Raw genomic sequence first — 25,833 nt, forward strand, 5'->3', positions numbered from 1 at the left:
TTAAATGTGCTCTATATGTACTGTATGTCCATATTTTCAAGAAGAAACCAAATGAAACCATATTTGAAGGTTGAAGTGTAGCACTGTATCATACCTAATTTAGCCAGTTAAGCAGAGCTTGTTAACACAGCATTAATAAAGAAATTTGTGAAAAGTGATTCATCTATCATTTCCCAGGAACATTTTTTATTTTCTGGGAAAATTAAATAAATGAAACAATAATAATTCCAAATCGGTTTCATTCAGAATTGGGCATACCAGTGAAGTACTGCCATGTTTTTATAGTATAGTATATGCGTAGTTATTCATCTGTGGTTTCAGCTGGCTACTCTGTTCATCAAAAACAACCAAGATACTCACAAGACGTTGAGTTACAGTAGGTATGAACTGAGAGAGATAATAAAAGGTTTGTGTTTAACCTTACCTGCTGAACACACAAGCAAATTGGCTTAAACAGCAGTATATACAATGCAATATACAGTATGCAGTGTATATATTACGGGTCCCAGAAATTACAAAAGTGGGATCACCATAACTGTAATAAAGAATATTAAGAGGAGATGGTTAGTCTTAGTGCTTTCATTATCTTTGTTTATTTAAAATGAGAACGCGACCTGCCAAAATATACACAGTGTATAGTTAAAATAAACTGAAAAAGATCCTTTCAACAGAATAATGCGAAGGCCATCAGACCAACTTTCTTTTGTTTTTTTCCAGGTCACATTTTTGTGACTCTTTCATATGACATGCAGGACCAGACCCTGTGTCCTAACAGTGTATATCCCATGATCAGTGGAAGACCATGCCTGTGATGCTGGAGGATATGTTGTTCGCTGCAATCATAAACTGGGCAGTGAGCTGGCTGTACGGGACAATTCTGATCAAGCCCCTCGTGACATTGCATCACAGTGGTTTCTTCATTTGTAACCCCTATCTGTGCTTCATTTCCATTTCTTGCATAAATACAAGCTTTGGAAGATCTTTTGTCTCCATGCTAGACCTTGCACAGTAGAGAGATTTGGCTTTTCAATACCACATACTGGATCACAACCAGAACTCCTTAAAAGGAAATTTAAATATACATCTGCAAGTCTCTAAGGTCCTCTACAAGACAACCACTAACTTCCAAGTTGCTTCCCAAATACTTGTTTCTCACAAATGCATTAAACAATAATTTATTAAAGTATTAAAACAACATCAGAACAGGTAACTTCTGTGATTAATTCTGTCACAGCTATATTCATCTCTCTGGAGGCAGTTCAGTCATGTGAACAAATGCCATGGGTGCATTTTGAGCTCTGTTGCTGTTGCAGGCAATCAGCTGCAGAGGAAGTATATAACTCTAATTTCTCCCCCTCTGTTTGAGGTTTTTTGGTGAACTGTGAGAGACCCCGCTGTCATCATGCTTCCAGCGCCGCCAGCGTTGCTCTCTTCACAGCTTGCCTCATCATCCTTCACATTTTCAGTAGATTTTCATGTTCAAAAATAAGCATGTCTCTTGGATGTGCTTTTTTGTTGCATGAAAGGTTATTAACAATTCAAAGTTAATTTGTCATCTTAAAGGTTGTTTCAGCCTAAATATGCCCCAATATACTCCTTTTTTGTACTTTATGGATGTACCAGCATCACAGTATTATTGTTAAGATCTAAATTATGTTTTTGATGAATCAGCATCATTAATGCTGTTGCTGGTAAACAAGCAGATGTTAAGTATAATTGGCGATTAACAGGAACTTTGTAATAACAGATTTCCAACATAATTTCTTGCACGCTTAAGTAAACAGTTACTTTAGTTGTTTTTCCGAACTTACTTTTTTTCAGGCTTACTTTTCTATTTCTGAATTCAGTACATGTCCGTGCACTGCAAAGGACATCTCTTTTACTTCAGGAATTTCAGTTTTATTTTTAGTATTTTGCAGCTGCATAATGTTCCCTGTCTACGAGCTATTTTTTTTAGCTTTGAAATGAGAAGTCCCATCTGCTTTGAGATCTGAGGCTTAAAATCCTCAAGGAACTATGTATCTAATGCTCAAATGCTCCTGTCTTTGCCATGCATGAATATTTCTCTCCTGTACCCCGAAACAGGTGTGTCAAAATCAGCCCTCGATGGATGTGCAGTCTTATAGTTTTAATCCATAAAAGACTCATGTTATCACAGTTTGATTGTTGGATTGAGTGGGTAGGATTCCCGTTTATTTTCAGGACTCCAGATGTGGTAGAGATTTGCTACAGACAAATGAAGAGTACAGTAAGTATGCTTTATTAGGCAAACATTTAAAAACTATAGTATGTGGCAACTGAAAGCAGGAAATGAAATGAAAGTGAGCCTAAAACCTCTGAAATCCAGTTTCTGGGTAGAGATACTGTCATCTTTAGGCACCTCTGCTTCACTATATAACAAAGATACATATATGAGTACTTCATAAAATGAATGTGGCTTTTCCTCCTTATTTTTTGTATTGCTTATCTGTTTCTTATACAGTATATGCATCATTATTACTCGGAGAGGAATCACAGGCACTCCTGCACATTTCAAAGTGCACTATCAAGTATTCTAAGTCTTCTTTGTTGATGACAATGTTTAATGTGGTTGGGTCCCATGCTCCTCATTTTTCATACTTTTTACATTAAGTTTGTATGTTGTACATACATTTTGTACCACACAAAAGTCATGCTTTGAAATCAATCCTTTTTCCAGTCTTGCGTCATAATGGATCATATCCTCCTCTTCAGATTGTAAAAACCATCCACAGTGCACAGGGCTTATCATTCCCATTCCTCTACACACCCAGACTGCCTTGCCTCTTAACTGGTCTATTAATAAACCTATTCAGCAGCAGGAAAATACCAGTCTCCCCACCCACTGGACCTTTTATCTGCAGCTCTTACACTCCAGGCACCTGATAAAGTGGAACGCAGTGTCTTTGCCTTACATGGCGCTCAGCTCTTCCTCAATCCCAGCAGAAGCAGCAGCCTCTGGGTCCTGCCTCATGCACAGCTTAAAATGCAACACCGAGTAATACAACAAACAACAGGGAAAACCATTCACGATCAGACACATCCGTTGATTGCTGGCTCTCAGTAAAGGGACATTGCTGTGGTCCACGCATGAATCTGTTTTCTTAGTGCCTTATCCAATACAGTGTTGAGTCCAGTTTTCCCAGAAGCCAATTAAAGGGGAACACACAATAACTTGTAAAACCTCCAATTTACATCACAAAATAGACTACATTTCAAGGTTAAAGAATTACCATGTTCTGCGATTCAGAACGAGGCAGCAAAACTTCCTGTAAACTGATGTGGCCCTGTGACATTGTAAAGGAGCAGACTTGTGAATACATCTCGTTTAATCCAATGAAAATATTGCTCTCAACTTTTTGACGTTTTTGCCAATAAATAATACTACCTTGTTAAAACTGCATAAAGAACCATGGAATGGAACGTTTCTTGCAGTGAAATGTTTGCTGCACAACCTATACCTTTTCTCTCCTACATCACATTGCATTAGTCATTACAGTGATTAGTGAGCAGGAAGGGCTGCATCACATCGCAATTTGTGTGGAACTTGAATGCGAATTTGTTACAACATGGCGTAACTTACAGTACTTTCACAAAGTTCATGATTTTGTGCTCAATTTTGAGTTTGTAAAGTTTTTCTATAATGTCAATGATTTTATTTTGTGACTGAAATTAAATAACTGGTCTGAAAAATTGGGACTGTAGTTCCACCTTAACCTACTAGTACTGTATGTCTTTGGACTGTGGGAAGAAACTGGAGCACCTGGAAGAAATCCACACAAATGAAGGGAGAACATACAATTCCATCCAGACTGCACCCCAGGAATTGAACCCATGGCCCCAGCTCTGTGAACCACAGTGTCACCTCATTGCTATAGTCATTTGCAAATGAGCAGCCTGGGATCCAAAAGGATCAAGACAAGGATCCAAACAAAGCACTATCCCAAAGCTTGGCTTTGTACAGTATATCATACAGGGCTTGATGCAGAAGGCAGATAATCTAAGTCCATGCAATAATTGCTAAGGGAAAGTGACTTTGTGTTTTTGGAGGGAAGTCACTCAACAGGGAGCTGTGTTAGTGAAATGATTGTTCTGATGTACGGCTGATGTGCAAACACTGAAAACATGATTGTGTATGCAATCGCACTCCAGAGCTCCATTGGGTATTGTAAAATAACTTTTTATAGTTCTTCACATTCAAAGTGTGTGTACTTGATGAAAGTGTAACACGCATTTGGGGGAGTTATTCAGGATTTTCTTTCATTCAACTATTTCCAGACCCATTTTTTTCAGATGTTGTAGTATACGTGAATAATGAAAGGCCTTCATATTGCACAATGAAGGAATGACTTCGCAGGTGTGAAGAATAAAAGATTAATTCAGCTCACTTTGGGGAGTTTCACAATGGCCCTCCTTATAGAAATGTGGGTTTGATTAAAGGAGTGAAGAAAAAGCACTGAATAATATTTGCTTTTGTAAACTTAATCATCTCAAAATATGGTTGAAGAAATGAAAGAAATTGAAGAAGGTTAAACATAATCCAAAACGTATAAGGTCAATTTAAGTACAACCAGAATTCTAGTGTTTATGCAATGCATCTGTGGGTTGATATGAAATACGGCCGTACTTAAACTAAACGAGGTTATCGAGAGCATACAGTATTCTGAGTACGGCTGTGGCCAGTTGTACTGTGAACTGCGAGGACCGTATCTTATCCTGAACTGGCTGTGCGAATACCGCCCTCTGCTGGCAGAAGGAATAGATTACAACGGCACTGTATTGGCGATTAGTCCTATTGCTAGAATATTGAGACAACAAGGAGTCCGCGGAGTCAAGCAATGCTGACAAAACAAGTACCTGAAATTCAATATAATTTTGTGTATAAATAGGTGTGAAATTCTCATGTACAGTGGTATTCATGGATTCCTTACACAAGCAGCCGTTGTTATGATACTTTCGTAATCTGAATATAAATCTGTTATCTACTTAAAACTGTAATTATTGAATAGATTAATGTCTTTGAAATGCTTCATTAACGGGGCAGTTTCCATGTTCGGAAATGTTTTATTTTGATTGCTGATTGCTAGATACTGTATGTTTAATAGGCATGCTGTTAATATTTTCTACAAGAGCCAAATAAGACAGTTATGCTGTAGTAAGTTATATATACGTTATATAACATAAGTTATATTTTGTTCTGAGGTCAATTTGAATCTCATATTAAATTACTGGTGTCCTTTTATCTGAGAAACACTACCTGATTGATCACCTGATGCCTAGAAATTAGCATGCACAGTAGAGCAGCGTTTAGCATTGCTAGCTCACAGTGCTGAGGCCCTGAGTACACTTCTGGACCTGGGGTGCTATCTGTCTGGAGCTTGTATGTTCTCCCCATGTTTGCATGAGTTTGCTTTGGGTGCTCCAGTTTCCTCCCACAGTTCAAAGAACTACTGGTAGGTTAACTGGCTTCTGGGATAATTGGTGAGTGTCTGTGTCTTCCCTGCAATGGACTACCATCCAGTCCCGGGTATCTCCTGCTTATTACTATCTGAGGCTCTGGCTCCCCCGTGACCCCGCGACCCCCTGACCCCCTGACCCTGAATTGGATGAAGCGGTTAGAAAATGGGTGGTTTCTGTTATGCTCTGGTCATGCTCTGCCATAGCAACAACTTGTAAAAAATGCAGATGCTAGGATTTAACTCAAAGAAGGAGCTCAGATCACTGTGTTGGCATCACTGTACAGGTGTCCGGTGTGTTTTAGAACATATGTTAAAATCTTATTTACTAACTTCTAGACTTTTTACCCCCCATATCAGCCTGCAGGTGCACAGTGGTCTGTGGACACCCTCCTTGCTCTGTCGTAAAACAGGAAATAAAAACCAACTGGTTTTGACTTTAATGCACTGAGACTGTGGAACTCACAGAACTCTCTTGTCAGAAAGGCAGCTTCTAACAGCTTTTAAGTGAAGACTAAGAACACTTTTCTATTTTATTAAAATAGATTATATATGTTTTGTTTAAATATATGTTATAAATGTTAAAATGACAGCTCGTATAAGCTTGTATTTTTACCTTTCGATCATTTTTATAATTGCTTTGAGTTGCTTTTACCATGATATACAGTACAAAATATGAGGTGTTGAACTTGTCTAAAGTTTTAAAGCGCTTTATGACGTAAAGTGTGATGACAGTCCTTGGCGGTCTACAGTGTGTAACAATTCTTCTTGAAGTAGGTCATCGGGACAACAGTATATAAACATTACAGCTCAAGTGCTTTTGTATCTGAACGCTTTTAGGTAAGTAATTTAGCAGCTGCGGTATTAATAATGATTTTAATAGCAAATTCAATTGCAGGTAAAATAATAATGGCGGATAACTTTCTTTCTAGCTTCGTGAGCGGTCGCGCCATATTATACATATATACCATAATAGAAAACATAATATGTACAGTAGAATTTTTCACTTTAAGCTGACATAATCCAGAACCGGGTCTGGGCCTGGACCCGGACCGTGCAGTGTGGTCCGTCGGCCTTCTAAAGATGTTTAGGAGATCGAGGCGCCCTTGGATTTGATTAGAAACTTGCATAATTTCTTAACTTGACCCCATTATCTTAAAAAAAAAAACGGCCAGGCCAAGACCAAAGCATGAAGGCTGCGAGGATCGGGGGACTCTCATTTTTGGTCACAGCGTACAGTAGTAGATCAGTAACCTCTGTTTATCGTGATAACCTTTAATTATTTTCCAGTACTTTTTTAAATAATAAAACACATTGTCTCGCCAGTTTTGCTAAAGATACGGTTTTAGTGTTTACGCATAAATTTGTAAGCCGTAGGCTTAAATCTCGTGTTCTTATTTTCTGCATTTTCATCGTAAGGGAAGGCGCTCGTTTGCGATTTACGCGCTGAACATTGTAAGCAGTGGAGCCTTAAGGCACAGCCTCGCCTTAACACCATCGTTTGCATTGTCATTGTCATCCAGAAAAGCAGTCGTAAGAAAATGAATCTGTGGCGGCTCCGAACATTAAAAAAACTATGTCTAGACTGCAAATACATCCCAATCTTACTATCAACACGTTTTAAGAGCCCTCTCCTTTCCACCGGTATACAAGCTAAGAGAGAAATAGTGGAAATCCCATCTGAAGTAGCCCTCGTCTCACCTTCGGAGCTGTGAGCGATGGGGATAATAATTAAAAGGGGTACAGTTACTTTGAAAATGTGTATGTGATACTTAAATTTAAATAAAATAAAAAGATAAATTATATAACACAACTGTGCTATCTACGTCCATGTGTTTAAGACGTATGAATCGGTTTTAAAACAGACACACCCCTTTACTTCTCACAAATCCAACTGGAGTCTCAGTCCGTCGCCGCGATGAAGTAGGAGCTCAAATGATTGCAATTTACTTATTTAAAAGAACCACTTCAAATCAAAAGGGAGACATTTTGTAATGGTAGTTATCGTATTATACAGTATACGTAATTGTAGATATACAGTACATAAAGGGTATGAATAGGTGTGAGCTTATACTGTATATTTAATATTTTATCTGACCCATTTGTAGATACCGCCTACTCAGATTTAGTTAAGTGGTCTGCCACCATAAAGACAGAAAAATATAATGACATCCTGTTACATTAACTGTAAAATAAACGCCGTAACTGCGGCCATATGAAAATTTGCATTAAGATTATACAAACATCCTAAGGAGCTCTATGACATATGAGCGTCGTAATAATGGTTGGTGACCTGAATTACGTGATCTGTATATACCCAAATACAGATATATCACATAGGGAGATCCAGTCAAACATTGCATTGCTATCGTCGTGGTGAACTATTTCTCCGCTGTTTAAAACTTGTTTGGTAAGTGTCATCAAATATGCTTGTCAATTTGTAGCGAAATCGATATACTTTATCATAATCCTTCAGCTATCTATAATGTAGTGAAACGGCTAATTAATATTGATAAATTCCCTTATTCACAGTGACTTTTGCTCAAACCCCTGTTGCATAATGGGTTAATTTTATATAAAAAACATTTATATCATAGATATAATACAAGCTTTGAAATGAAATAGTACATTTCCAGGTTTCAGTTACACATTTTTTAAAAAGCTCATGACTTTAAGCATTCTGAACATTGAGAATGTTATTTGGGAAACAAATGTTTATTATAATGTTTATGTTTAGGATCTGTCTCCTACTGAGTCAGCATGCAGCATTCAACACCATTAGGTTTAATATTAAAAAGTTGTGTATTTCCTGAATTGTTTTTTTTATTCTTTTCTATTAGACCATACTAGACTGTGCAGGATATCACTTATTTGCCATTTTTGCCTTTTCCAGATACCTGGGAAACAAAGCTCATATCTCATTTGCCAATGGAGCCCAGTCCTAAGCCTGGTGCTCTGTCCCCCTCCCCGAAGGACACAGACTCGAATCGACCTGCGCCCTTAAGGCGACAGGATCTGATCTCCACGTACTGCCCGCCTCCCAAGATACAGCTTCTGAAGGACACCTTCCAAGAGAAACTGATGCAGGAAAAGGAGAAAAAAATGATCGCCATGTACAATCGGCGGCAGGAGGCCGCTCTACAGAAGATGAGAAAATCTTTCCAATATGTCAAATACGCTGCGGAGAAGAAGACGGGGAACAGCTATCGCTTCCAAGCCCAGCAGGGCCCCGAGAAGAACATTGTGGGGTATGATCGGTCTTACCCCCTGAAGCCTATGGGTAACAGGAAAGTCTCCGGCCCTGGTGAGGTTCGGGCTGTGGACCGCCCGGAAGCACAGAGAGATTCCTTGTTTGCCCCCACCCCGCCTCAGGATGGTCATGAGAGGCCCTGCGAGAGGCCGGGCAGGAGGGGCTCAAGAGTACGCAAACCTAAGGACAGGACTGTCCTCCCCATGGTGGCGACCCCTCCAGGGGAATGCCCTTCTCATGCCAATGGGAAGGAGCACTTTCAGTCGCAAGAGGAGCTACGAAAAGTGGCCGAGGCAGAGGCCGCGCTGAAGGAGGAGCATCGCCGGAGGGAGGCCAGCCTGCAGGATGAGATGCGCCGGAAGGAGGCCATGATGAAGGACGAGATTCGCCAGATGGAGGCCACGATGCAGGCGAAGCTCTTCAGAGCTCAGGAGGAGCTGAGGATGGTTCAGAGAGAGATGGAAGACTCCAGAGAGGTGGCCGTAAGGGAAAATAGAGGACTCCTGACCCGAAGGAAGACACTCCAGGCGAGGCAGAGCGAGCTTCGCCCCAGAGGACCGTGGGCCAACCACCGCTCTAAGGCCGTGCCTCTTCTGACCTGCAGAATGGAGAAGCAAAAAGCCTTCGCTCCAAGGAAAGCCCTTCCTTTCAGAGGAGACAACCTTGATTATGCTTCTCCAATGGAAGATGGCGGATGCGCAGAATCGCACTTTCCCTCTGCGCTTTCCCATCAGGAGAGATGTCAAGTGAGCCCTTGCAGCCGTGGGCTAGAAGACGTCCCCTGTGGAAGGAGAAAGTATCTCAAGAAAGCAAGGCTCCCTGAAAGCGACGTTTCAGCGGCACAGGCCTCGCAGGCCCTCTTCAGAAATAACACCTCATGTCTGGATGAACAAACTCTGTCAGTGGAAAACAGATATTTGTCCCCTACAAGTCTGATGTGCCCTACCGCTGAGCAATTTCCATATGAGAATAGCCAGAGTGGAAACCCTCAGCTGGTGCCCTGTGAACTGTGTCACAGGAAGTTTGCTGTAGAGAGGTTGGAGAAACACAGCAAGATCTGCAAGAAGCTTCAGAATTCAAAGAGGAAGGTTTTTGACTCTTTCAAGCACAGGGCCAAGGGAACAGAACTGGAGATATACATCCATAAGAAGAAGGTTAAACCGCCAATCGTGGTAAGGGCTATCCTTAAACTCTTTCCAAGCTTCCCTTGTTTTCTCCTAGAGTCAGACTCAGCTTATAAATCAATGTAAACAATAAATAAGTGTTTAATGAAGTACTCTTCTGAAAAACTGCCGCAAAGGCACATTCGCCAGACAGAATAAATGGATCTTAGTGACTTCTGAATTCTGTTGTTAAAATCTACATGAGATATCAAGCAAATAGCACTCACAGGAAACAAAACTATAACTAAATTGTACTCTCTACCCAATGACCTGAAAGGTAGCCCCAGTAAGCTAAGTTATTGCTGTATTGATATTTTCTTGCCTTGTGAATGGTTTGTGACTAGACTGTGTACGCAGTGCTAGTCTGGACTTTTTCTGGAAGCTGTTTTATTGGTTTCATTTCCTGTTCCCAGCTGAGAAAGAACAACTGGAGGCAGAAGCACGAGGATTTCATTCGGAGCATCAAACTGGCCAGGGAGGTGCAGCAGGTGATCACGCAAGGAGGGAAGGTTGTGAACCTGCCCCAGCCCCCGGCGAATCCAAACCCCGACTACGTGCCCTGCCCTCACTGCGGCCGGCGCTTTGCCCCCAGGCCGGCACAGAGGCACATCCCCAAGTGTCAGCACATCAGGAGCCGCCCTCCTCCTCCTCCTCGCAGGTGAAAACTGATGTGAAGAAGAGCAAAAGAGTCGTGATCGTGGTTCATGACTCACGTGTCACGATCGTTACTCCTCCTCTTAAGGGTGCTCCAGCCCTTCCTCGTTCTGTCCCATTCCCCACACCTGTTTCTTATTCCAGCCCCTCTTTAGTTCCACCTTTAAAGCCAGACGCAGGCGATTGCTGCGTCTGGCTCCGTTATGGTTTTAGTTTCCTGTTCCTGATTCCCTGTCCCGCCGGTCCCGACCCGGTTCTGGTTTTTAGTTATTTTGGATGGATACCCTGGTCTTGGACTTCGCTTCCCGTTTTGGATTCCCCTTTTTGGATTTCTGCTTGGATTGTTTGCCCCGGACTCACTTCCCCTGGACACCTGCTCACCTCGGACACGCCCCCGTCTCCTGACCGACTCCTGCATGATATTTTTCCCTCTTGTTTCTTCACCTTTCGGATCGTGTTGTCCGCATAGGGCCCAGAAAGAACTGTTTCCTGACATCACATCCTGCCTTTTTCTTTTTAGAAATATATTTAGCACAGTTCATCCGTATGATGATAAAAAAAATGTTACTTTGTTTTAATAAAATGATTTTTTTTGGTGGACTGGTGTTTGCGTAGCTGTGGTTATTTCAGTTTTTTTCCCTTATGATAAATGTGTGTCGACCGTGAAAAGAAATTTCAAGCTGTTCTTATCATTCATACACCTTGACCTCCGAAAAATAGTTTTTCAACCTGGAATGTACAATTAGCAGGCAATAGAACAGGTCACATTGGCCTTGGAACCATCAAAAAGTAGTATTCACACATTCTCGGCATCAATTTTCCTTAAAAACAACTGAAAAAGCAAGGAAAAGAGTGATTTTTTAATGAAAGTTATTTGATTTAATTTATTTAATTTACATAATATTTGAAATATGTTGGGATTAATGTGACTCAATATTATCTGCAGCTCTTACACTCCAGGCACCTGATAAAGTGGAACGCAGTGTCTTTGCCTTACATGGCGCTCAGCTCTTCCTCAATCCCAGCAGAAGCAGCAGCCTCCGGGTCCTGCCTCATGCACAGCTTAAAATGCAACACCGAGTAATACAACAAACAACAGGGAAAACCATTCACGATCAGACACATCCGTTGATTGCTGGCTCTCAGTAAAGGGACATTGCTGTGGTCCACGCATGAATCTGTTTTCTTAGTGCCTTATCCAATACAGTGTTGAGGCCAGTTTTCCCAGAAGCCAATTAAAGGGGAACACACAATAACTTGTAAAACCTCCAATTTACATCACAAAATAGACTACATTTCAAGGTTAAAGAATTACCATGTTCTGCGATTCAGAACGAGGCAGCAAAACTTCCTGTAATCTGATGTGGCCCTGTGACATTGTAAAGGAGCAGACTTGTGAATACATCTCGTTTAATCCAATGAAAATATTGCTCTCAACTTTTTGACGTTTTTGCCAATAAATAATACTACCTTGTTAACTCTGCATAAAGAACCATGGAATGTAACGCTTTTTGCAGTGAAATGTTTGCTGCACAACCTATACCTTTTCTCTCCTACATCACATTGCATTAGTCATTACAGTGATTAGTGAGCAGGAAGGGCTGCATCACATCGCAATTTGTGTGGAACTTGAATGCGAATTTGTTACAACATGGTGTAACTTACAGTACTTTCACAAAGTTCATGATTTTGTGCTCAATTTTGAGTTTGTAAAGTTTTTCTATAATGTCAATGATTTTATTTTGTGACTGAAATTAAATAACTGGTCTGAAAAGTTGGGACTGTAGTTCCACCTTAACCTACTAGTACTGTATGTCTTTGGACTGTGGGAAGAAACTGGAGCACCTGGAAGAAATCCACACAAATGAAGGGAGAACATACAATTCCATCCAGACTGCACCCCAGGAATTGAACCCAGGACCCCAGCTCTGTGAACCACAGTGCCACCTCATTGCTATAGTCACTATAATTAATGTCAAAACTCATTTGCAAATGAGCAGCCTGGGATCCAAAAGGATCAAGACAAGGATCCAAACAAAGCACTATCCCAAAGCTTGGCTTTGTACAGTATATCATACAGGGCTTGATGCAGAAGGCAGATAATCTAAGTCCATGCAATAATTGCTAAGGGAAAGTGACTTTGTGTTTTTGAAGGGAAGTCACTCAACATGGAGCTGTGTTAGTGAAATGATTGTTCTGATGTACGGCTGATGTCCAAACACTGAAAACATGATTGTGTATGCAATCGCACTCCCGGGCTCCATTGGGTATGGTTAAAATAACTTTTTATAGTTCAACACATTCAAAATGTGTGTACTTGATGAAAGTGTAACACGCATTTGGAGGAGTTATTCAGGATTTTCTTTCATTCAACTATTTCAAGACCCATTATTTTCAGATGTTGTAGTATACGTGAATAATAAAAGGCCTTCATATTGCACAATGAAGGAATGACTTCGCAGGTGTGAAGAATAAAAGATTAATTCAGCTCACTTTGGGGAGTTTCACAATGGCCCTCCTTATAGAAATGTGGGTTTGATTAAAGGAGTGAAGAAAAAGCACTGAATAATATTTGCTTTTGCAAACTTTATCATCTCAAAATATGGTTGAAGAAAAGAAAGAAATTGAAGAAGGTTAAACATAATCCAAAACGTATAAGGTCAATTTAAGTACAACCAGAATTCTAGTGTTTATGCAATGCATCTGTGGGTTGATATGAAATACGGCCGTACTTAAACTAAACGAGGTTATCGAGAGCATATTCTGAGTACGGCTGTGGCCAGTTGTACTGTGAACTGCGAGGACCGTATCTTATCCTGAACTGGCTGTGCGAATACCGCCCTCTGCTGGCAGAAGGAATAGATTACAACGGCACTGTATTGGCGATTAGTCCTGTTGCTAGAATATTGAGACAACAAGGAGTCCGCGGAGTCAAGCAATGCTGACAAAACAAGTACCTGAAATTCAATATAATTTTGTGTATTGATTACAAATAGGTGTGAAATTCTCATGTACAGTGGTATTCATGGATTCCTTACACAAGCAGCCGTTGTTATGATACTTTCGTAATCCGAATATAAATCTGTTATCTACTTAAAACTGTAATTATTGAATAGATTAATGTCTTTGAAATGCTTCATTAACGGGGCAGTTTCCATGTTCGGAAATGTTTTTATTTTGATTGCTGATTGCTAGATACTGTATGTTTAATAGGCATGCTGTTAATATTTTCTACAAGAGCCAAATAAGACAGTTATGCTGTAGTACGTTATATATACGTTATATAACATAAGTTATATTTTGTTCTGAGGTCAATTTGAATCTCATATTAAATTACTGGTGTCCTTTTATCTGAGAAACACTACCTGATTGATCACCTGATGCCTAGAAATTAGCATGCACAGTAGAGCAGCGTTTAGCATTGCTAGCTCACAGTGCTGAGGCCCTGAGTACACTTCTGGACCTGGGGTGCTATCTGTATGGAGCTTGTATGTTCTCCCCATGTTTGCATGAGTTTGCTTTGGGTGCTCCAGTTTCCTCCCACAGTTCAAAGAACTACTGGTAGGTTAACTGGCTTCTGGGATAATTGGTGAGTGTCTGTGTCTTCCCTGCAATGGACTACCATCCAGTCCCGGGTATCTCCTGCTTATTACTTTCTGAGGCTCTGGCTCCCCCGTGACCCCGCGACCCCCTGACCCCCTGACCCTGAATTGGATGAAGCGGTTAGAAAATGGGTGGTTTCTGTTATGCTCTGGTCATGCTCTGCCATAGCAACAACTTGTAAAAAATGCAGATGCTAGGATTTAACTCAAAGAAGGAGCTCAGATCACTGTGTTGGCATCACTGTACAGGTGTCTGGTGTGTTTTAGAACATATGTTAAAATCTTATTTACTAACTTCTAGACTTTTTACCCCCCATATCAGCCTGCAGGTGCACAGTGGTCTGTGGACACCCTCCTTGCTCTGTCGTAAAACAGGAAATAAAAACCAACTGGTTTTGACTTTAATGCACTGAGTGTGGAACTCACAGAACTCTCTTGTCAGAAAGGCAGCTTCTAACAGCTTTTAAGTGAAGACTAAGAACACTTTTCTATTTTATTAAAATAGATTATATATGTTTTGTTTAAATATATGTTATAAATGTTAAAATGACAGCTCGTATAAGCTTGTATTTTTACCTTTCGATCATTTTTATAATTGCTTTGAGTTGCTTTTACCATGATATACAGTACAAAATATGAGGTGTTGAACTTGTCTAAAGTTTTAAAGCGCTTTATGACGTAAAGTGTGATGACAGTCCTTGGCGGTCTATGTAACAATTCTTCTTGAAGTAGGTCATCGGGCCAACAGTATATAAACATTACAGCTCAAGTGCTTTTGTATCTGAACGCTTTTAGGTAAGTAATTTAGCAGCTGCGGTATTAATAATGATTTTAATGGCAAATTCAATTGCAGGTAAAATAAAAATGGCGGATAACTTTCTTTCTAGCTTCGTGAGCGGTCGCGCCATATTATACATATATACCATAATAGAAAACATAATATGTACAGTAGAATTGTTCACTTTAAGCTGGCATTATCCAGAACCGGGTCAGGGCCCGGACCCGGACCGTGCAGTGTGGTCCGTCGGCCTTCTAAAGATGTTTAGGAGATCGAGGCGCCCTTGGATTTGATTAGAAACTTGCATAATTTCTTAACTTGACCCCATTATCTTAAAAAAAAACGGCCAGGCCAAGACCAAAGCATGAAGGCTGCGAGGATCGGGGGACTCTCATTTTTAGTCACAGCGTACAGTAGTAGATCAGTAACCTCTGTTTATCGTGATAACCTTTAATTATTTTCCAGTACTTTTTTAAATAATAAAACACATTGTCTCGCCAGTTTTGCTAAAGATACGGTTTTAGTGTTTACGCATAAATTTGTAAGCCGTAGGCTTAAATCTCGTGTTCTTATTTTCTGCATTTTCATCGTAAGGGAAGGCGCTCGTTTGCGATTTACGCGCTGAACATTGTAAGCAGTGGAGCCTTAAGGCACAGCCTCGCCTTAACACCATCGTTTGCATTGTCATTGTCATCCAGAAAAGCAGTCGTAAGAAAATGAATCTGTGGCGGCTCCGAACATTAAAAAAACTATGTCTAGACTGCAAATACATCCCAATCTTACTATCAACACGTTTTAAGAGCCCTCTCCTTTCCACCGGTATACAAGCTAAGAGAGAAATAGTGGAAATCCCATCTGAAGTAGCCCTCGTCTCACCTTCGGAGCTGTGAGCGATGGGGATAATAATTAAAAGGGGTACAGTTACTTTGAAAATGTGTATGTGATACTTAAATTTAAATAAAATAAAAAGATAAATTATATAACACAACTGTGCTATCTACGTCCATGTGTTTAAGACGTATGAATCGGTTTTAAAACAGACACACCCCTTTACTTCTCACAAATCCAACTGGAGTCTCAGTCCGTCGCCGCGATGAAATAGGAGCTCAAATGATTGCAATTTACTTATTTAAAAGAACCACTTCAAATCAAAAGGGAGACATTTTGTAATGGTAGTTATCGTATTATACAGTATACGTAATTGTAGATATACAGTACATAAAGGGTATGAATAGGTGTGAGCTTATACTGTATATTTAATATTTTATCTGACCCATTTGTAGATACCGCCTACTCAGATTTAGTTAAGTGGTCTGCCACCATAAAGACAGAAAAATATAATGACATCCTGTTACATTAACTGTAAAATAAACGCCGTAACTGCGGCCATATGAAAATTTGCATTAAGATTATACAAACATCCTAAGGAGCTCTATGACATATGAGCGTCGTAATAATGGTTGGTGACCTGAATTACGTGATCTGTATATACCCAAATACAGATATATCACATAGGGAGATCCAGTCAAACATTGCATTGCTATCGTCGTGGTGAACTATTTCTCCTCTGTTTAAAACTTGTTTGGTAAGTGTCATCAAATATGCTTGTCAATTTGTAGCGAAATCGATATACTTTATCATAATCCTTCAGCTATCTATAATGTAGTGAAACGGCTAATTAATATTGATAAATTCCCTTATTCACAGTGACTTTTGCTCAAACCCCTGTTGCATAATGGGTTAATTTTATATAAAAAACATTTATATCATAGATATAATACAAGCTTTGAAATGAAATAGTACATTTCCAGGTTTCAGTTACACATTTTTTAAAAAGCTAATGACTTTAAGCATTCTGAACATTGAGAATGTTATTTGGGAAACAAATGTTTATTATAATGTTTATGTTTAGGATCTGTCTCCTACTGAGTCAGCATGCAGCATTCAACACCATTAGGTTTAATATTAAAAAGTTGTGTATTTCCTGAATTGTTTTTTTTATTCTTTTCTATTAGACCATACTAGACTGTGCAGGATATCACTTATTTGCCATTTTTGCCTTTTCCAGATACCTGGGAAACAAAGCTCATATCTCATTTGCCAATGGAGCCCAGTCCTAAGCCTGGTGCTCTGTCCCCCTCCCCGAAGGACACAGACTCGAATCGACCTGCGCCCTTAAGGCGACAGGATCTGATCTCCACGTACTGCCCGCCTCCCAAGATACAGCTTCTGAAGGACACCTTCCAAGAGAAACTGATGCAGGAAAAGGAGAAAAAAATGATCGCCATGTACAATCGGCGGCAGGAGGCCGCTCTACAGAAGATGAGAAAATCTTTCCAATATGTCAAATACGCTGCGGAGAAGAAGACGGGGAACAGCTATCGCTTCCAAGCCCAGCAGGGCCCCGAGAAGAACATTGTGGGGTATGATCGGTCTTACCCCCTGAAGCCTATGGGTAACAGGAAAGTCTCCGGCCCTGGTGAGGTTCGGGCTGTGGACCGCCCGGAAGCACAGAGAGATTCCTTGTTTGCCCCCACCCCGCCTCAGGATGGTCATGAGAGGCCCTGCGAGAGGCCGGGCAGGAGGGGCTCAAGAGTACGCAAACCTAAGGACAGGACTGTCCTCCCCATGGTGGCAACCCCTCCAGGGGAATGCCCTTCTCATGCCAATGGGAAGGAGCACTTTCAGTCGCAAGAGGAGCTACGAAAAGTGGCCGAGGCAGAGGCCGCGCTGAAGGAGGAGCATCGCCGGAGGGAGGCCAGCCTGCAGGATGAGATGCGCCGGAAGGAGGCCATGATGAAGGACGAGATTCGCCAGATGGAGGCCACGATGCAGGCGAAGCTCTTCAGAGCTCAGGAGGAGCTGAGGATGGTTCAGAGAGAGATGGAAGACTCCAGAGAGGTGGCCGTAAGGGAAAATAGAGGACTCCTGACCCGAAGGAAGACACTCCAGGCGAGGCAGAGCGAGCTTCGCCCCAGAGGACCGTGGGCCAACCACCGCTCTAAGGCCGTGCCTCTTCTGACCTGCAGAATGGAGAAGCAAAAAGCCTTCGCTCCAAGGAAAGCCCTTCCTTTCAGAGGAGACAACCTTGATTATGCTTCTCCAATGGAAGATGGCGGATGCGCAGAATCGCACTTTCCCTCTGCGCTTTCCCATCAGGAGAGATGTCAAGTGAGCCCTTGCAGCCGTGGGCTAGAAGACGTCCCCTGTGGAAGGAGAAAGTATCTCAAGAAAGCAAGGCTCCCTGAAAGCGACGTTTCAGCGGCACAGGCCTCGCAGGCCCTCTTCAGAAATAACACCTCATGTCTGGATGAACAAACTCTGTCAGTGGAAAACAGATATTTGTCCCCTACAAGTCTGATGTGCCCTACCGCTGAGCAATTTCCATATGAGAATAGCCAGAGTGGAAACCCTCAGCTGGTGCCCTGTGAACTGTGTCACAGGAAGTTTGCTGTAGAGAGGTTGGAGAAACACAGCAAGATCTGCAAGAAGCTTCAGAATTCAAAGAGGAAGGTTTTTGACTCTTTCAAGCACAGGGCCAAGGGAACAGAACTGGAGACATACATCCATAAGAAGAAGGTTAAACCGCCAATCGTGGTAAGGGCTATCCTTAAACTCTTTCCAAGCTTCCCTTGTTTTCTCCTAGAGTCAGACTCAGCTTATAAATCAATGTAAACAATAAATAAGTGTTTAATGAAGTACTCTTCTGAAAAACTGCCGCAAAGGCACATTCGCCAGACAGAATAAATGGATCTTAGTGACTTCTGAATTCTGTTGTTAAAATCTACATGAGATATCAAGCAAATAGCACTCACAGGAAACAAAACTATAACTAAATTGTACTCTCTACCCAATGACCTGAAAGGTAGCCCCAGTAAGCTAAGTTATTGCTGTATTGATATTTTCTTGCCTTGTGAATGGTTTGTGACTAGACTGTGTACGCAGTGCTAGTCTGGACTTTTTCTGGAAGCTGTTTTATTGGTTTCATTTCCTGTTCCCAGCTGAGAAAGAACAACTGGAGGCAGAAGCACGAGGATTTCATTCGGAGCATCAAACTGGCCAGGGAGGTGCAGCAGGTGATCACGCAAGGAGGGAAGGTTGTGAACCTGCCCCAGCCCCCGGCGAATCCAAACCCCGACTACGTGCCCTGCCCTCACTGCGGCCGGCGCTTTGCCCCCAGGCCGGCACAGAGGCACATCCCCAAGTGTCAGCACATCAGGAGCCGCCCTCCTCCTCCTCCTCGCAGGTGAAAACTGATGTGAAGAAGAGCAAAAGAGTCGTGATCGTGGTTCATGACTCACGTGTCACGATCGTTACTCCTCCTCTTAAGGGTGCTCCAGCCCTTCCTCGTTCTGTCCCATTCCCCACACCTGTTTCTTATTCCAGCCCCTCTTTAGTTCCACCTTTAAAGCCAGACGCAGGCGATTGCTGCGTCTGGCTCCGTTATGGTTTTAGTTTCCTGTTCCTGATTCCCTGTCCCGCCGGTCCCGACCCGGTTCTGGTTTTTAGTTATTTTGGATGGATACCCTGGTCTTGGACTTCGCTTCCCGTTTTGGATTCCCCTTTTTGGATTTCTGCTTGGATTGTTTGCCCCGGACTCACTTCCCCTGGACACCTGCTCACCTCGGACACGCCCCCGTCTCCTGACCGACTCCTGCATGATATTTTTCCCTCTTGTTTCTTCACCTTTCGGATCGTGTTGTCCGCATAGGGCCCAGAAAGAACTGTTTCCTGACATCACATCCTGCCTTTTTCTTTTTAGAAATATATTTAGCACAGTTCATCCGTATGATGATAAAAAAAATGTTACTTTGTTTTAATAAAATGATTTTTTTTGGTGGACTGGTGTTTGCGTAGCTGTGGTTATTTCAGTTTTTTTCCCTTATGATAAATGTGTGTCGACCGTGAAAAGAAATTTCAAGCTGTTCTTATCATTCATACACCTTGACCTCCGAAAAATAATTTTTCAACCTGGAATGTACAATTAGCAGGCAATAGAACAGGTCACATTGGCCTTGGAACCATCAAAAAGTAGTATTCACACATTCTCGGCATCAATTTTCCTTAAAAACAACTGAAAAAGCAAGGAAAAGAGTGATTTTTTAATGAAAGTTATTTGATTTAATTTATTTAATTTACATAATATTTGAAATATGTTGGGATTAATGTGACTCAATATTATCTGCAGCTCTTACACTCCAGGCACCTGATAAAGTGGAACGCAGTGTCTTTGCCTTACATGGCGCTCAGCTCTTCCTCAATCCCAGCAGAAGCAGCAGCCTCCGGGTCCTGCCTCATGCACAGCTTAAAATGCAACACCGAGTAATACAACAAACAACAGGGAAAACCATTCACGATCAGACACATCCGTTGATTGCTGGCTCTCAGTAAAGGGACATTGCTGTGGTCCACGCATGAATCTGTTTTCTTAGTGCCTTATCCAATACAGTGTTGAGGCCAGTTTTCCCAGAAGCCAATTAAAGGGGAACACACAATAACTTGTAAAACCTCCAATTTACATCACAAAATAGACTACATTTCAAGGTTAAAGAATTACCATGTTCTGCGATTCAGAACGAGGCAGCAAAACTTCCTGTAATCTGATGTGGCCCTGTGACATTGTAAAGGAGCAGACTTGTGAATACATCTCGTTTAATCCAATGAAAATATTGCTCTCAACTTTTTGACGTTTTTGCCAATAAATAATACTACCTTGTTAACTCTGCATAAAGAACCATGGAATGTAACGCTTTTTGCAGTGAAATGTTTGCTGCACAACCTATACCTTTTCTCTCCTACATCACATTGCATTAGTCATTACAGTGATTAGTGAGCAGGAAGGGCTGCATCACATCGCAATTTGTGTGGAACTTGAATGCGAATTTGTTACAACATGGTGTAACTTACAGTACTTTCACAAAGTTCATGATTTTGTGCTCAATTTTGAGTTTGTAAAGTTTTTCTATAATGTCAATGATTTTATTTTGTGACTGAAATTAAATAACTGGTCTGAAAAGTTGGGACTGTAGTTCCACCTTAACCTACTAGTACTGTATGTCTTTGGACTGTGGGAAGAAACTTGAGCACCTGGAAGAAATCCACACAAATGAAGGGAGAACATACAATTCCATCCAGACTGCACCCCAGGAATTGAACCCAGGACCCCAGCTCTGTGAACCACAGTGCCACCTCATTGCTATAGTCACTATAATTAATGTCAAAACTCATTTGCAAATGAGCAGCCTGGGATCCAAAAGGATCAAGACAAGGATCCAAACAAAGCACTATCCCAAAGCTTGGCTTTGTACAGTATATCATACAGGGCTTGATGCAGAAGGCAGATAATCTAAGTCCATGCAATAATTGCTAAGGGAAAGTGACTTTGTGTTTTTGAAGGGAAGTCACTCAACATGGAGCTGTGTTAGTGAAATGATTGTTCTGATGTACGGCTGATGTCCAAACACTGAAAACATGATTGTGTATGCAATCGCACTCCCGGGCTCCATTGGGTATGGTTAAAATAACTTTTTATAGTTCAACACATTCAAAATGTGTGTACTTGATGAAAGTGTAACACGCATTTGGAGGAGTTATTCAGGATTTTCTTTCATTCAACTATTTCAAGACCCATTATTTTCAGATGTTGTAGTATACGTGAATAATGAAAGGCCTTCATATTGCACAATGAAGGAATGACTTCGCAGGTGTGAAGAATAAAAGATTAATTCAGCTCACTTTGGGGAGTTTCACAATGGCCCTCCTTATAGAAATGTGGGTTTGATTAAAGGAGTGAAGAAAAAGCACTGAATAATATTTGCTTTTGCAAACTTTATCATCTCAAAATATGGTTGAAGAAAAGAAAGAAATTGAAGAAGGTTAAACATAATCCAAAACGTATAAGGTCAATTTAAGTACAACCAGAATTCTAGTGTTTATGCAATGCATCTGTGGGTTGATATGAAATACGGCCGTACTTAAACTAAACGAGGTTATCGAGAGCATATTCTGAGTACGGCTGTGGCCAGTTGTACTGTGAACTGCGAGGACCGTATCTTATCCTGAACTGGCTGTGCGAATACCGCCCTCTGCTGGCAGAAGGAATAGATTACAACGGCACTGTATTGGCGATTAGTCCTGTTGCTAGAATATTGAGACAACAAGGAGTCCGCGGAGTCAAGCAATGCTGACAAAACAAGTACCTGAAATTCAATATAATTTTGTGTATTGATTACAAATAGGTGTGAAATTCTCATGTACAGTGGTATTCATGGATTCCTTACACAAGCAGCCGTTGTTATGATACTTTCGTAATCCGAATATAAATCTGTTATCTACTTAAAACTGTAATTATTGAATAGATTTATGTCTTTGAAATGCTTCATTAACGGGGCAGTTTCCATGTTCGGAAATGTTTTTATTTTGATTGCTGATTGCTAGATACTGTATGTTTAATAGGCATGCTGTTAATATTTTCTACAAGAGCCAAATAAGACAGTTATGCTGTAGTAAGTTATATATACGTTATATAACATAAGTTATATTTTGTTCTGAGGTCAATTTGAATCTCATATTAAATTACTGGTGTCCTTTTATCTGAGAAACACTACCTGATTGATCACCTGATGCCTAGAAATTAGCATGCACAGTAGAGCAGCGTTTAGCATTGCTAGCTCACAGTGCTGAGGCCCTGAGTACACTTCTGGACCTGGGGTGCTATCTGTATGGAGCTTGTATGTTCTCCCCATGTTTGCATGAGTTTGCTTTGGGTGCTCCAGTTTCCTCCCACAGTTCAAAGAACTACTGGTAGGTTAACTGGCTTCTGGGATAATTGGTGAGTGTCTGTGTCTTCCCTGCAATGGACTACCATCCAGTCCCGGGTATCTCCTGCTTATTACTTTCTGAGGCTCTGGCTCCCCCGTGACCCCGCGACCCCCTGACCCCCTGACCCTGAATTGGATGAAGCGGTTAGAAAATGGGTGGTTTCTGTTATGCTCTGGTCATGCTCTGCCATAGCAACAACTTGTAAAAAATGCAGATGCTAGGATTTAACTCAAAGAAGGAGCTCAGATCACTGTGTTGGCATCACTGTACAGGTGTCCGGTGTGTTTTAGAACATATGTTAAAATCTTATTTACTAACTTCTAGACTTTTTACCCCCCATATCAGCCTGCAGGTGCACAGTGGTCTGTGGACACCCTCCTTGCTCTGTCGTAAAACAGGAAATAAAAACCAACTGGTTTTGACTTTAATGCACTGAGTGTGGAACTCACAGAACTCTCTTGTCAGAAAGGCAGCTTCTAACAGCTTTTAAGTGAAGACTAAGAACACTTTTCTATTTTATTAAAATAGATTATATATGTTTTGTTTAAATATATGTTATAAATGTTAAAATGACAGCTCGTATAAGCTTGTATTTTTACCTTTCGATCATTTTTATAATTGCTTTGAGTTGCTTTTACCATGATATACAGTACAAAATATGAGGTGTTGAACTTGTCTAAAGTTTTAAAGCGCTTTATGACGTAAAGTGTGATGACAGTCCTTGGCGGTCTATGTAACAATTCTTCTTGAAGTAGGTCATCGGGCCAACAGTATATAAACATTACAGCTCAAGTGCTTTTGTATCTGAACGCTTTTAGGTAAGTAATTTAGCAGCTGCGGTATTAATAATGATTTTAATGGCAAATTCAATTGCAGGTAAAATAAAAATGGCGGATAACTTTCTTTCTAGCTTCGTGAGCGGTCGCGCCATATTATACATATATACCATAATAGAAAACATAATATGTACAGTAGAATTTTTCACTTTAAGCTGGCATTATCCAGAACCGGGTCAGGGCCCGGACCCGGACCGTGCAGTGTGGTCCGTCGGCCTTCTAAAGATGTTTAGGAGATCGAGGCGCCCTTGGATTTGATTAGAAACTTGCATAATTTCTTAACTTGACCCCATTATCTTAAAAAAAAACGGCCAGGCCAAGACCAAAGCATGAAGGCTGCGAGGATCGGGGGACTCTCATTTTTGGTCACAGCGTACAGTAGTAGATCAGTAACCTCTGTTTATCGTGATAACCTTTAATTATTTTCCAGTACTTTTTTAAATAATAAAACACATTGTCTCGCCAGTTTTGCTAAAGATACGGTTTTAGTGTTTACGCATAAATTTGTAAGCCGTAGGCTTAAATCTCGTGTTCTTATTTTCTGCATTTTCATCGTAAGGGAAGGCGCTCGTTTGCGATTTACGCGCTGAACATTGTAAGCAGTGGAGCCTTAAGGCACAGCCTCGCCTTAACACCATCGTTTGCATTGTCATTGTCATCCAGAAAAGCAGTCGTAAGAAAATGAATCTGTGGCGGCTCCGAACATTAAAAAAACTATGTCTAGACTGCAAATACATCCCAATCTTACTATCAACACGTTTTAAGAGCCCTCTCCTTTCCACCGGTATACAAGCTAAGAGAGAAATAGTGGAAATCCCATCTGAAGTAGCCCTCGTCTCACCTTCGGAGCTGTGAGCGATGGGGATAATAATTAAAAGGGGTACAGTTACTTTGAAAATGTGTATGTGATACTTAAATTTAAATAAAATAAAAAGATAAATTATATAACACAACTGTGCTATCTACGTCCATGTGTTTAAGACGTATGAATCGGTTTTAAAACAGACACACCCCTTTACTTCTCACAAATCCAACTGGAGTCTCAGTCCGTCGCCGCGATGAAATAGGAGCTCAAATGATTGCAATTTACTTATTTAAAAGAACCACTTCAAATCAAAAGGGAGACATTTTGTAATGGTAGTTATCGTATTATACAGTATACGTAATTGTAGATATACAGTACATAAAGGGTATGAATAGGTGTGAGCTTATACTGTATATTTAATATTTTATCTGACCCATTTGTAGATACCGCCTACTCAGATTTAGTTAAGTGGTCTGCCACCATAAAGACAGAAAAATATAATGACATCCTGTTACATTAACTGTAAAATAAACGCCGTAACTGCGGCCATATGAAAATTTGCATTAAGATTATACAAACATCCTAAGGAGCTCTATGACATATGAGCGTCGTAATAATGGTTGGTGACCTGAATTACGTGATCTGTATATACCCAAATACAGATATATCACATAGGGAGATCCAGTCAAACATTGCATTGCTATCGTCGTGGTGAACTATTTCTCCGCTGTTTAAAACTTGTTTGGTAAGTGTCATCAAATATGCTTGTCAATTTGTAGCGAAATCGATATACTTTATCATAATCCTTCAGCTATCTATAATGTAGTGAAACGGCTAATTAATATTGATAAATTCCCTTATTCACAGTGACTTTTGCTCAAACCCCTGTTGCATAATGGGTTAATTTTATATAAAAAACATTTATATCATAGATATAATACAAGCTTTGAAATGAAATAGTACATTTCCAGGTTTCAGTTACACATTTTTTAAAAAGCTCATGACTTTAAGCATTCTGAACATTGAGAATGTTATTTGGGAAACAAATGTTTATTATAATGTTTATGTTTAGGATCTGTCTCCTACTGAGTCAGCATGCAGCATTCAACACCATTAGGTTTAATATTAAAAAGTTGTGTATTTCCTGAATTGTTTTTTTTATTCTTTTCTATTAGACCATACTAGACTGTGCAGGATATCACTTATTTGCCATTTTTGCCTTTTCCAGATACCTGGGAAACAAAGCTCATATCTCATTTGCCAATGGAGCCCAGTCCTAAGCCTGGTGCTCTGTCCCCCTCCCCGAAGGACACAGACTCGAATCGACCTGCGCCCTTAAGGCGACAGGATCTGATCTCCACGTACTGCCCGCCTCCCAAGATACAGCTTCTGAAGGACACCTTCCAAGAGAAACTGATGCAGGAAAAGGAGAAAAAAATGATCGCCATGT

The 25,833-nt window shown here is 40.8% G+C and overlaps 1 protein-coding gene across 3 annotated transcripts in view; it reads left to right on the plus strand.

Annotated features, from left to right (window-relative positions):
• Positions 1–10,204, plus strand: part of LOC148653572 (uncharacterized) — a 64,849-nt gene extending 54,645 nt beyond the window's left edge. For 2 of the 3 annotated variants that reach the window (XM_088648756.1, XM_088648755.1), the window contains exon 3: positions 8,368–10,204. In XM_088648756.1, the coding sequence (XP_088504882.1) occupies positions 8,368–9,974 (1,607 nt within the window). In that variant the 3' untranslated portion in view covers positions 9,975–10,204. Of the gene's footprint in view, positions 1–7,772; positions 7,885–8,367 lie in introns of those variants that run through there. The other variant, XM_088648757.1, reaches the window with a different exon arrangement.
• Positions 10,205–25,833: the final 15,629 nt, after the last annotated feature.

This window comes from Lepisosteus platostomus, chromosome 10 (assembly GCF_059453375.1).
Source record: "Lepisosteus platostomus isolate fLepPlt1 chromosome 10, fLepPlt1.hap1, whole genome shotgun sequence".
Lineage (NCBI taxonomy): Eukaryota > Metazoa > Chordata > Actinopteri > Semionotiformes > Lepisosteidae > Lepisosteus > Lepisosteus platostomus.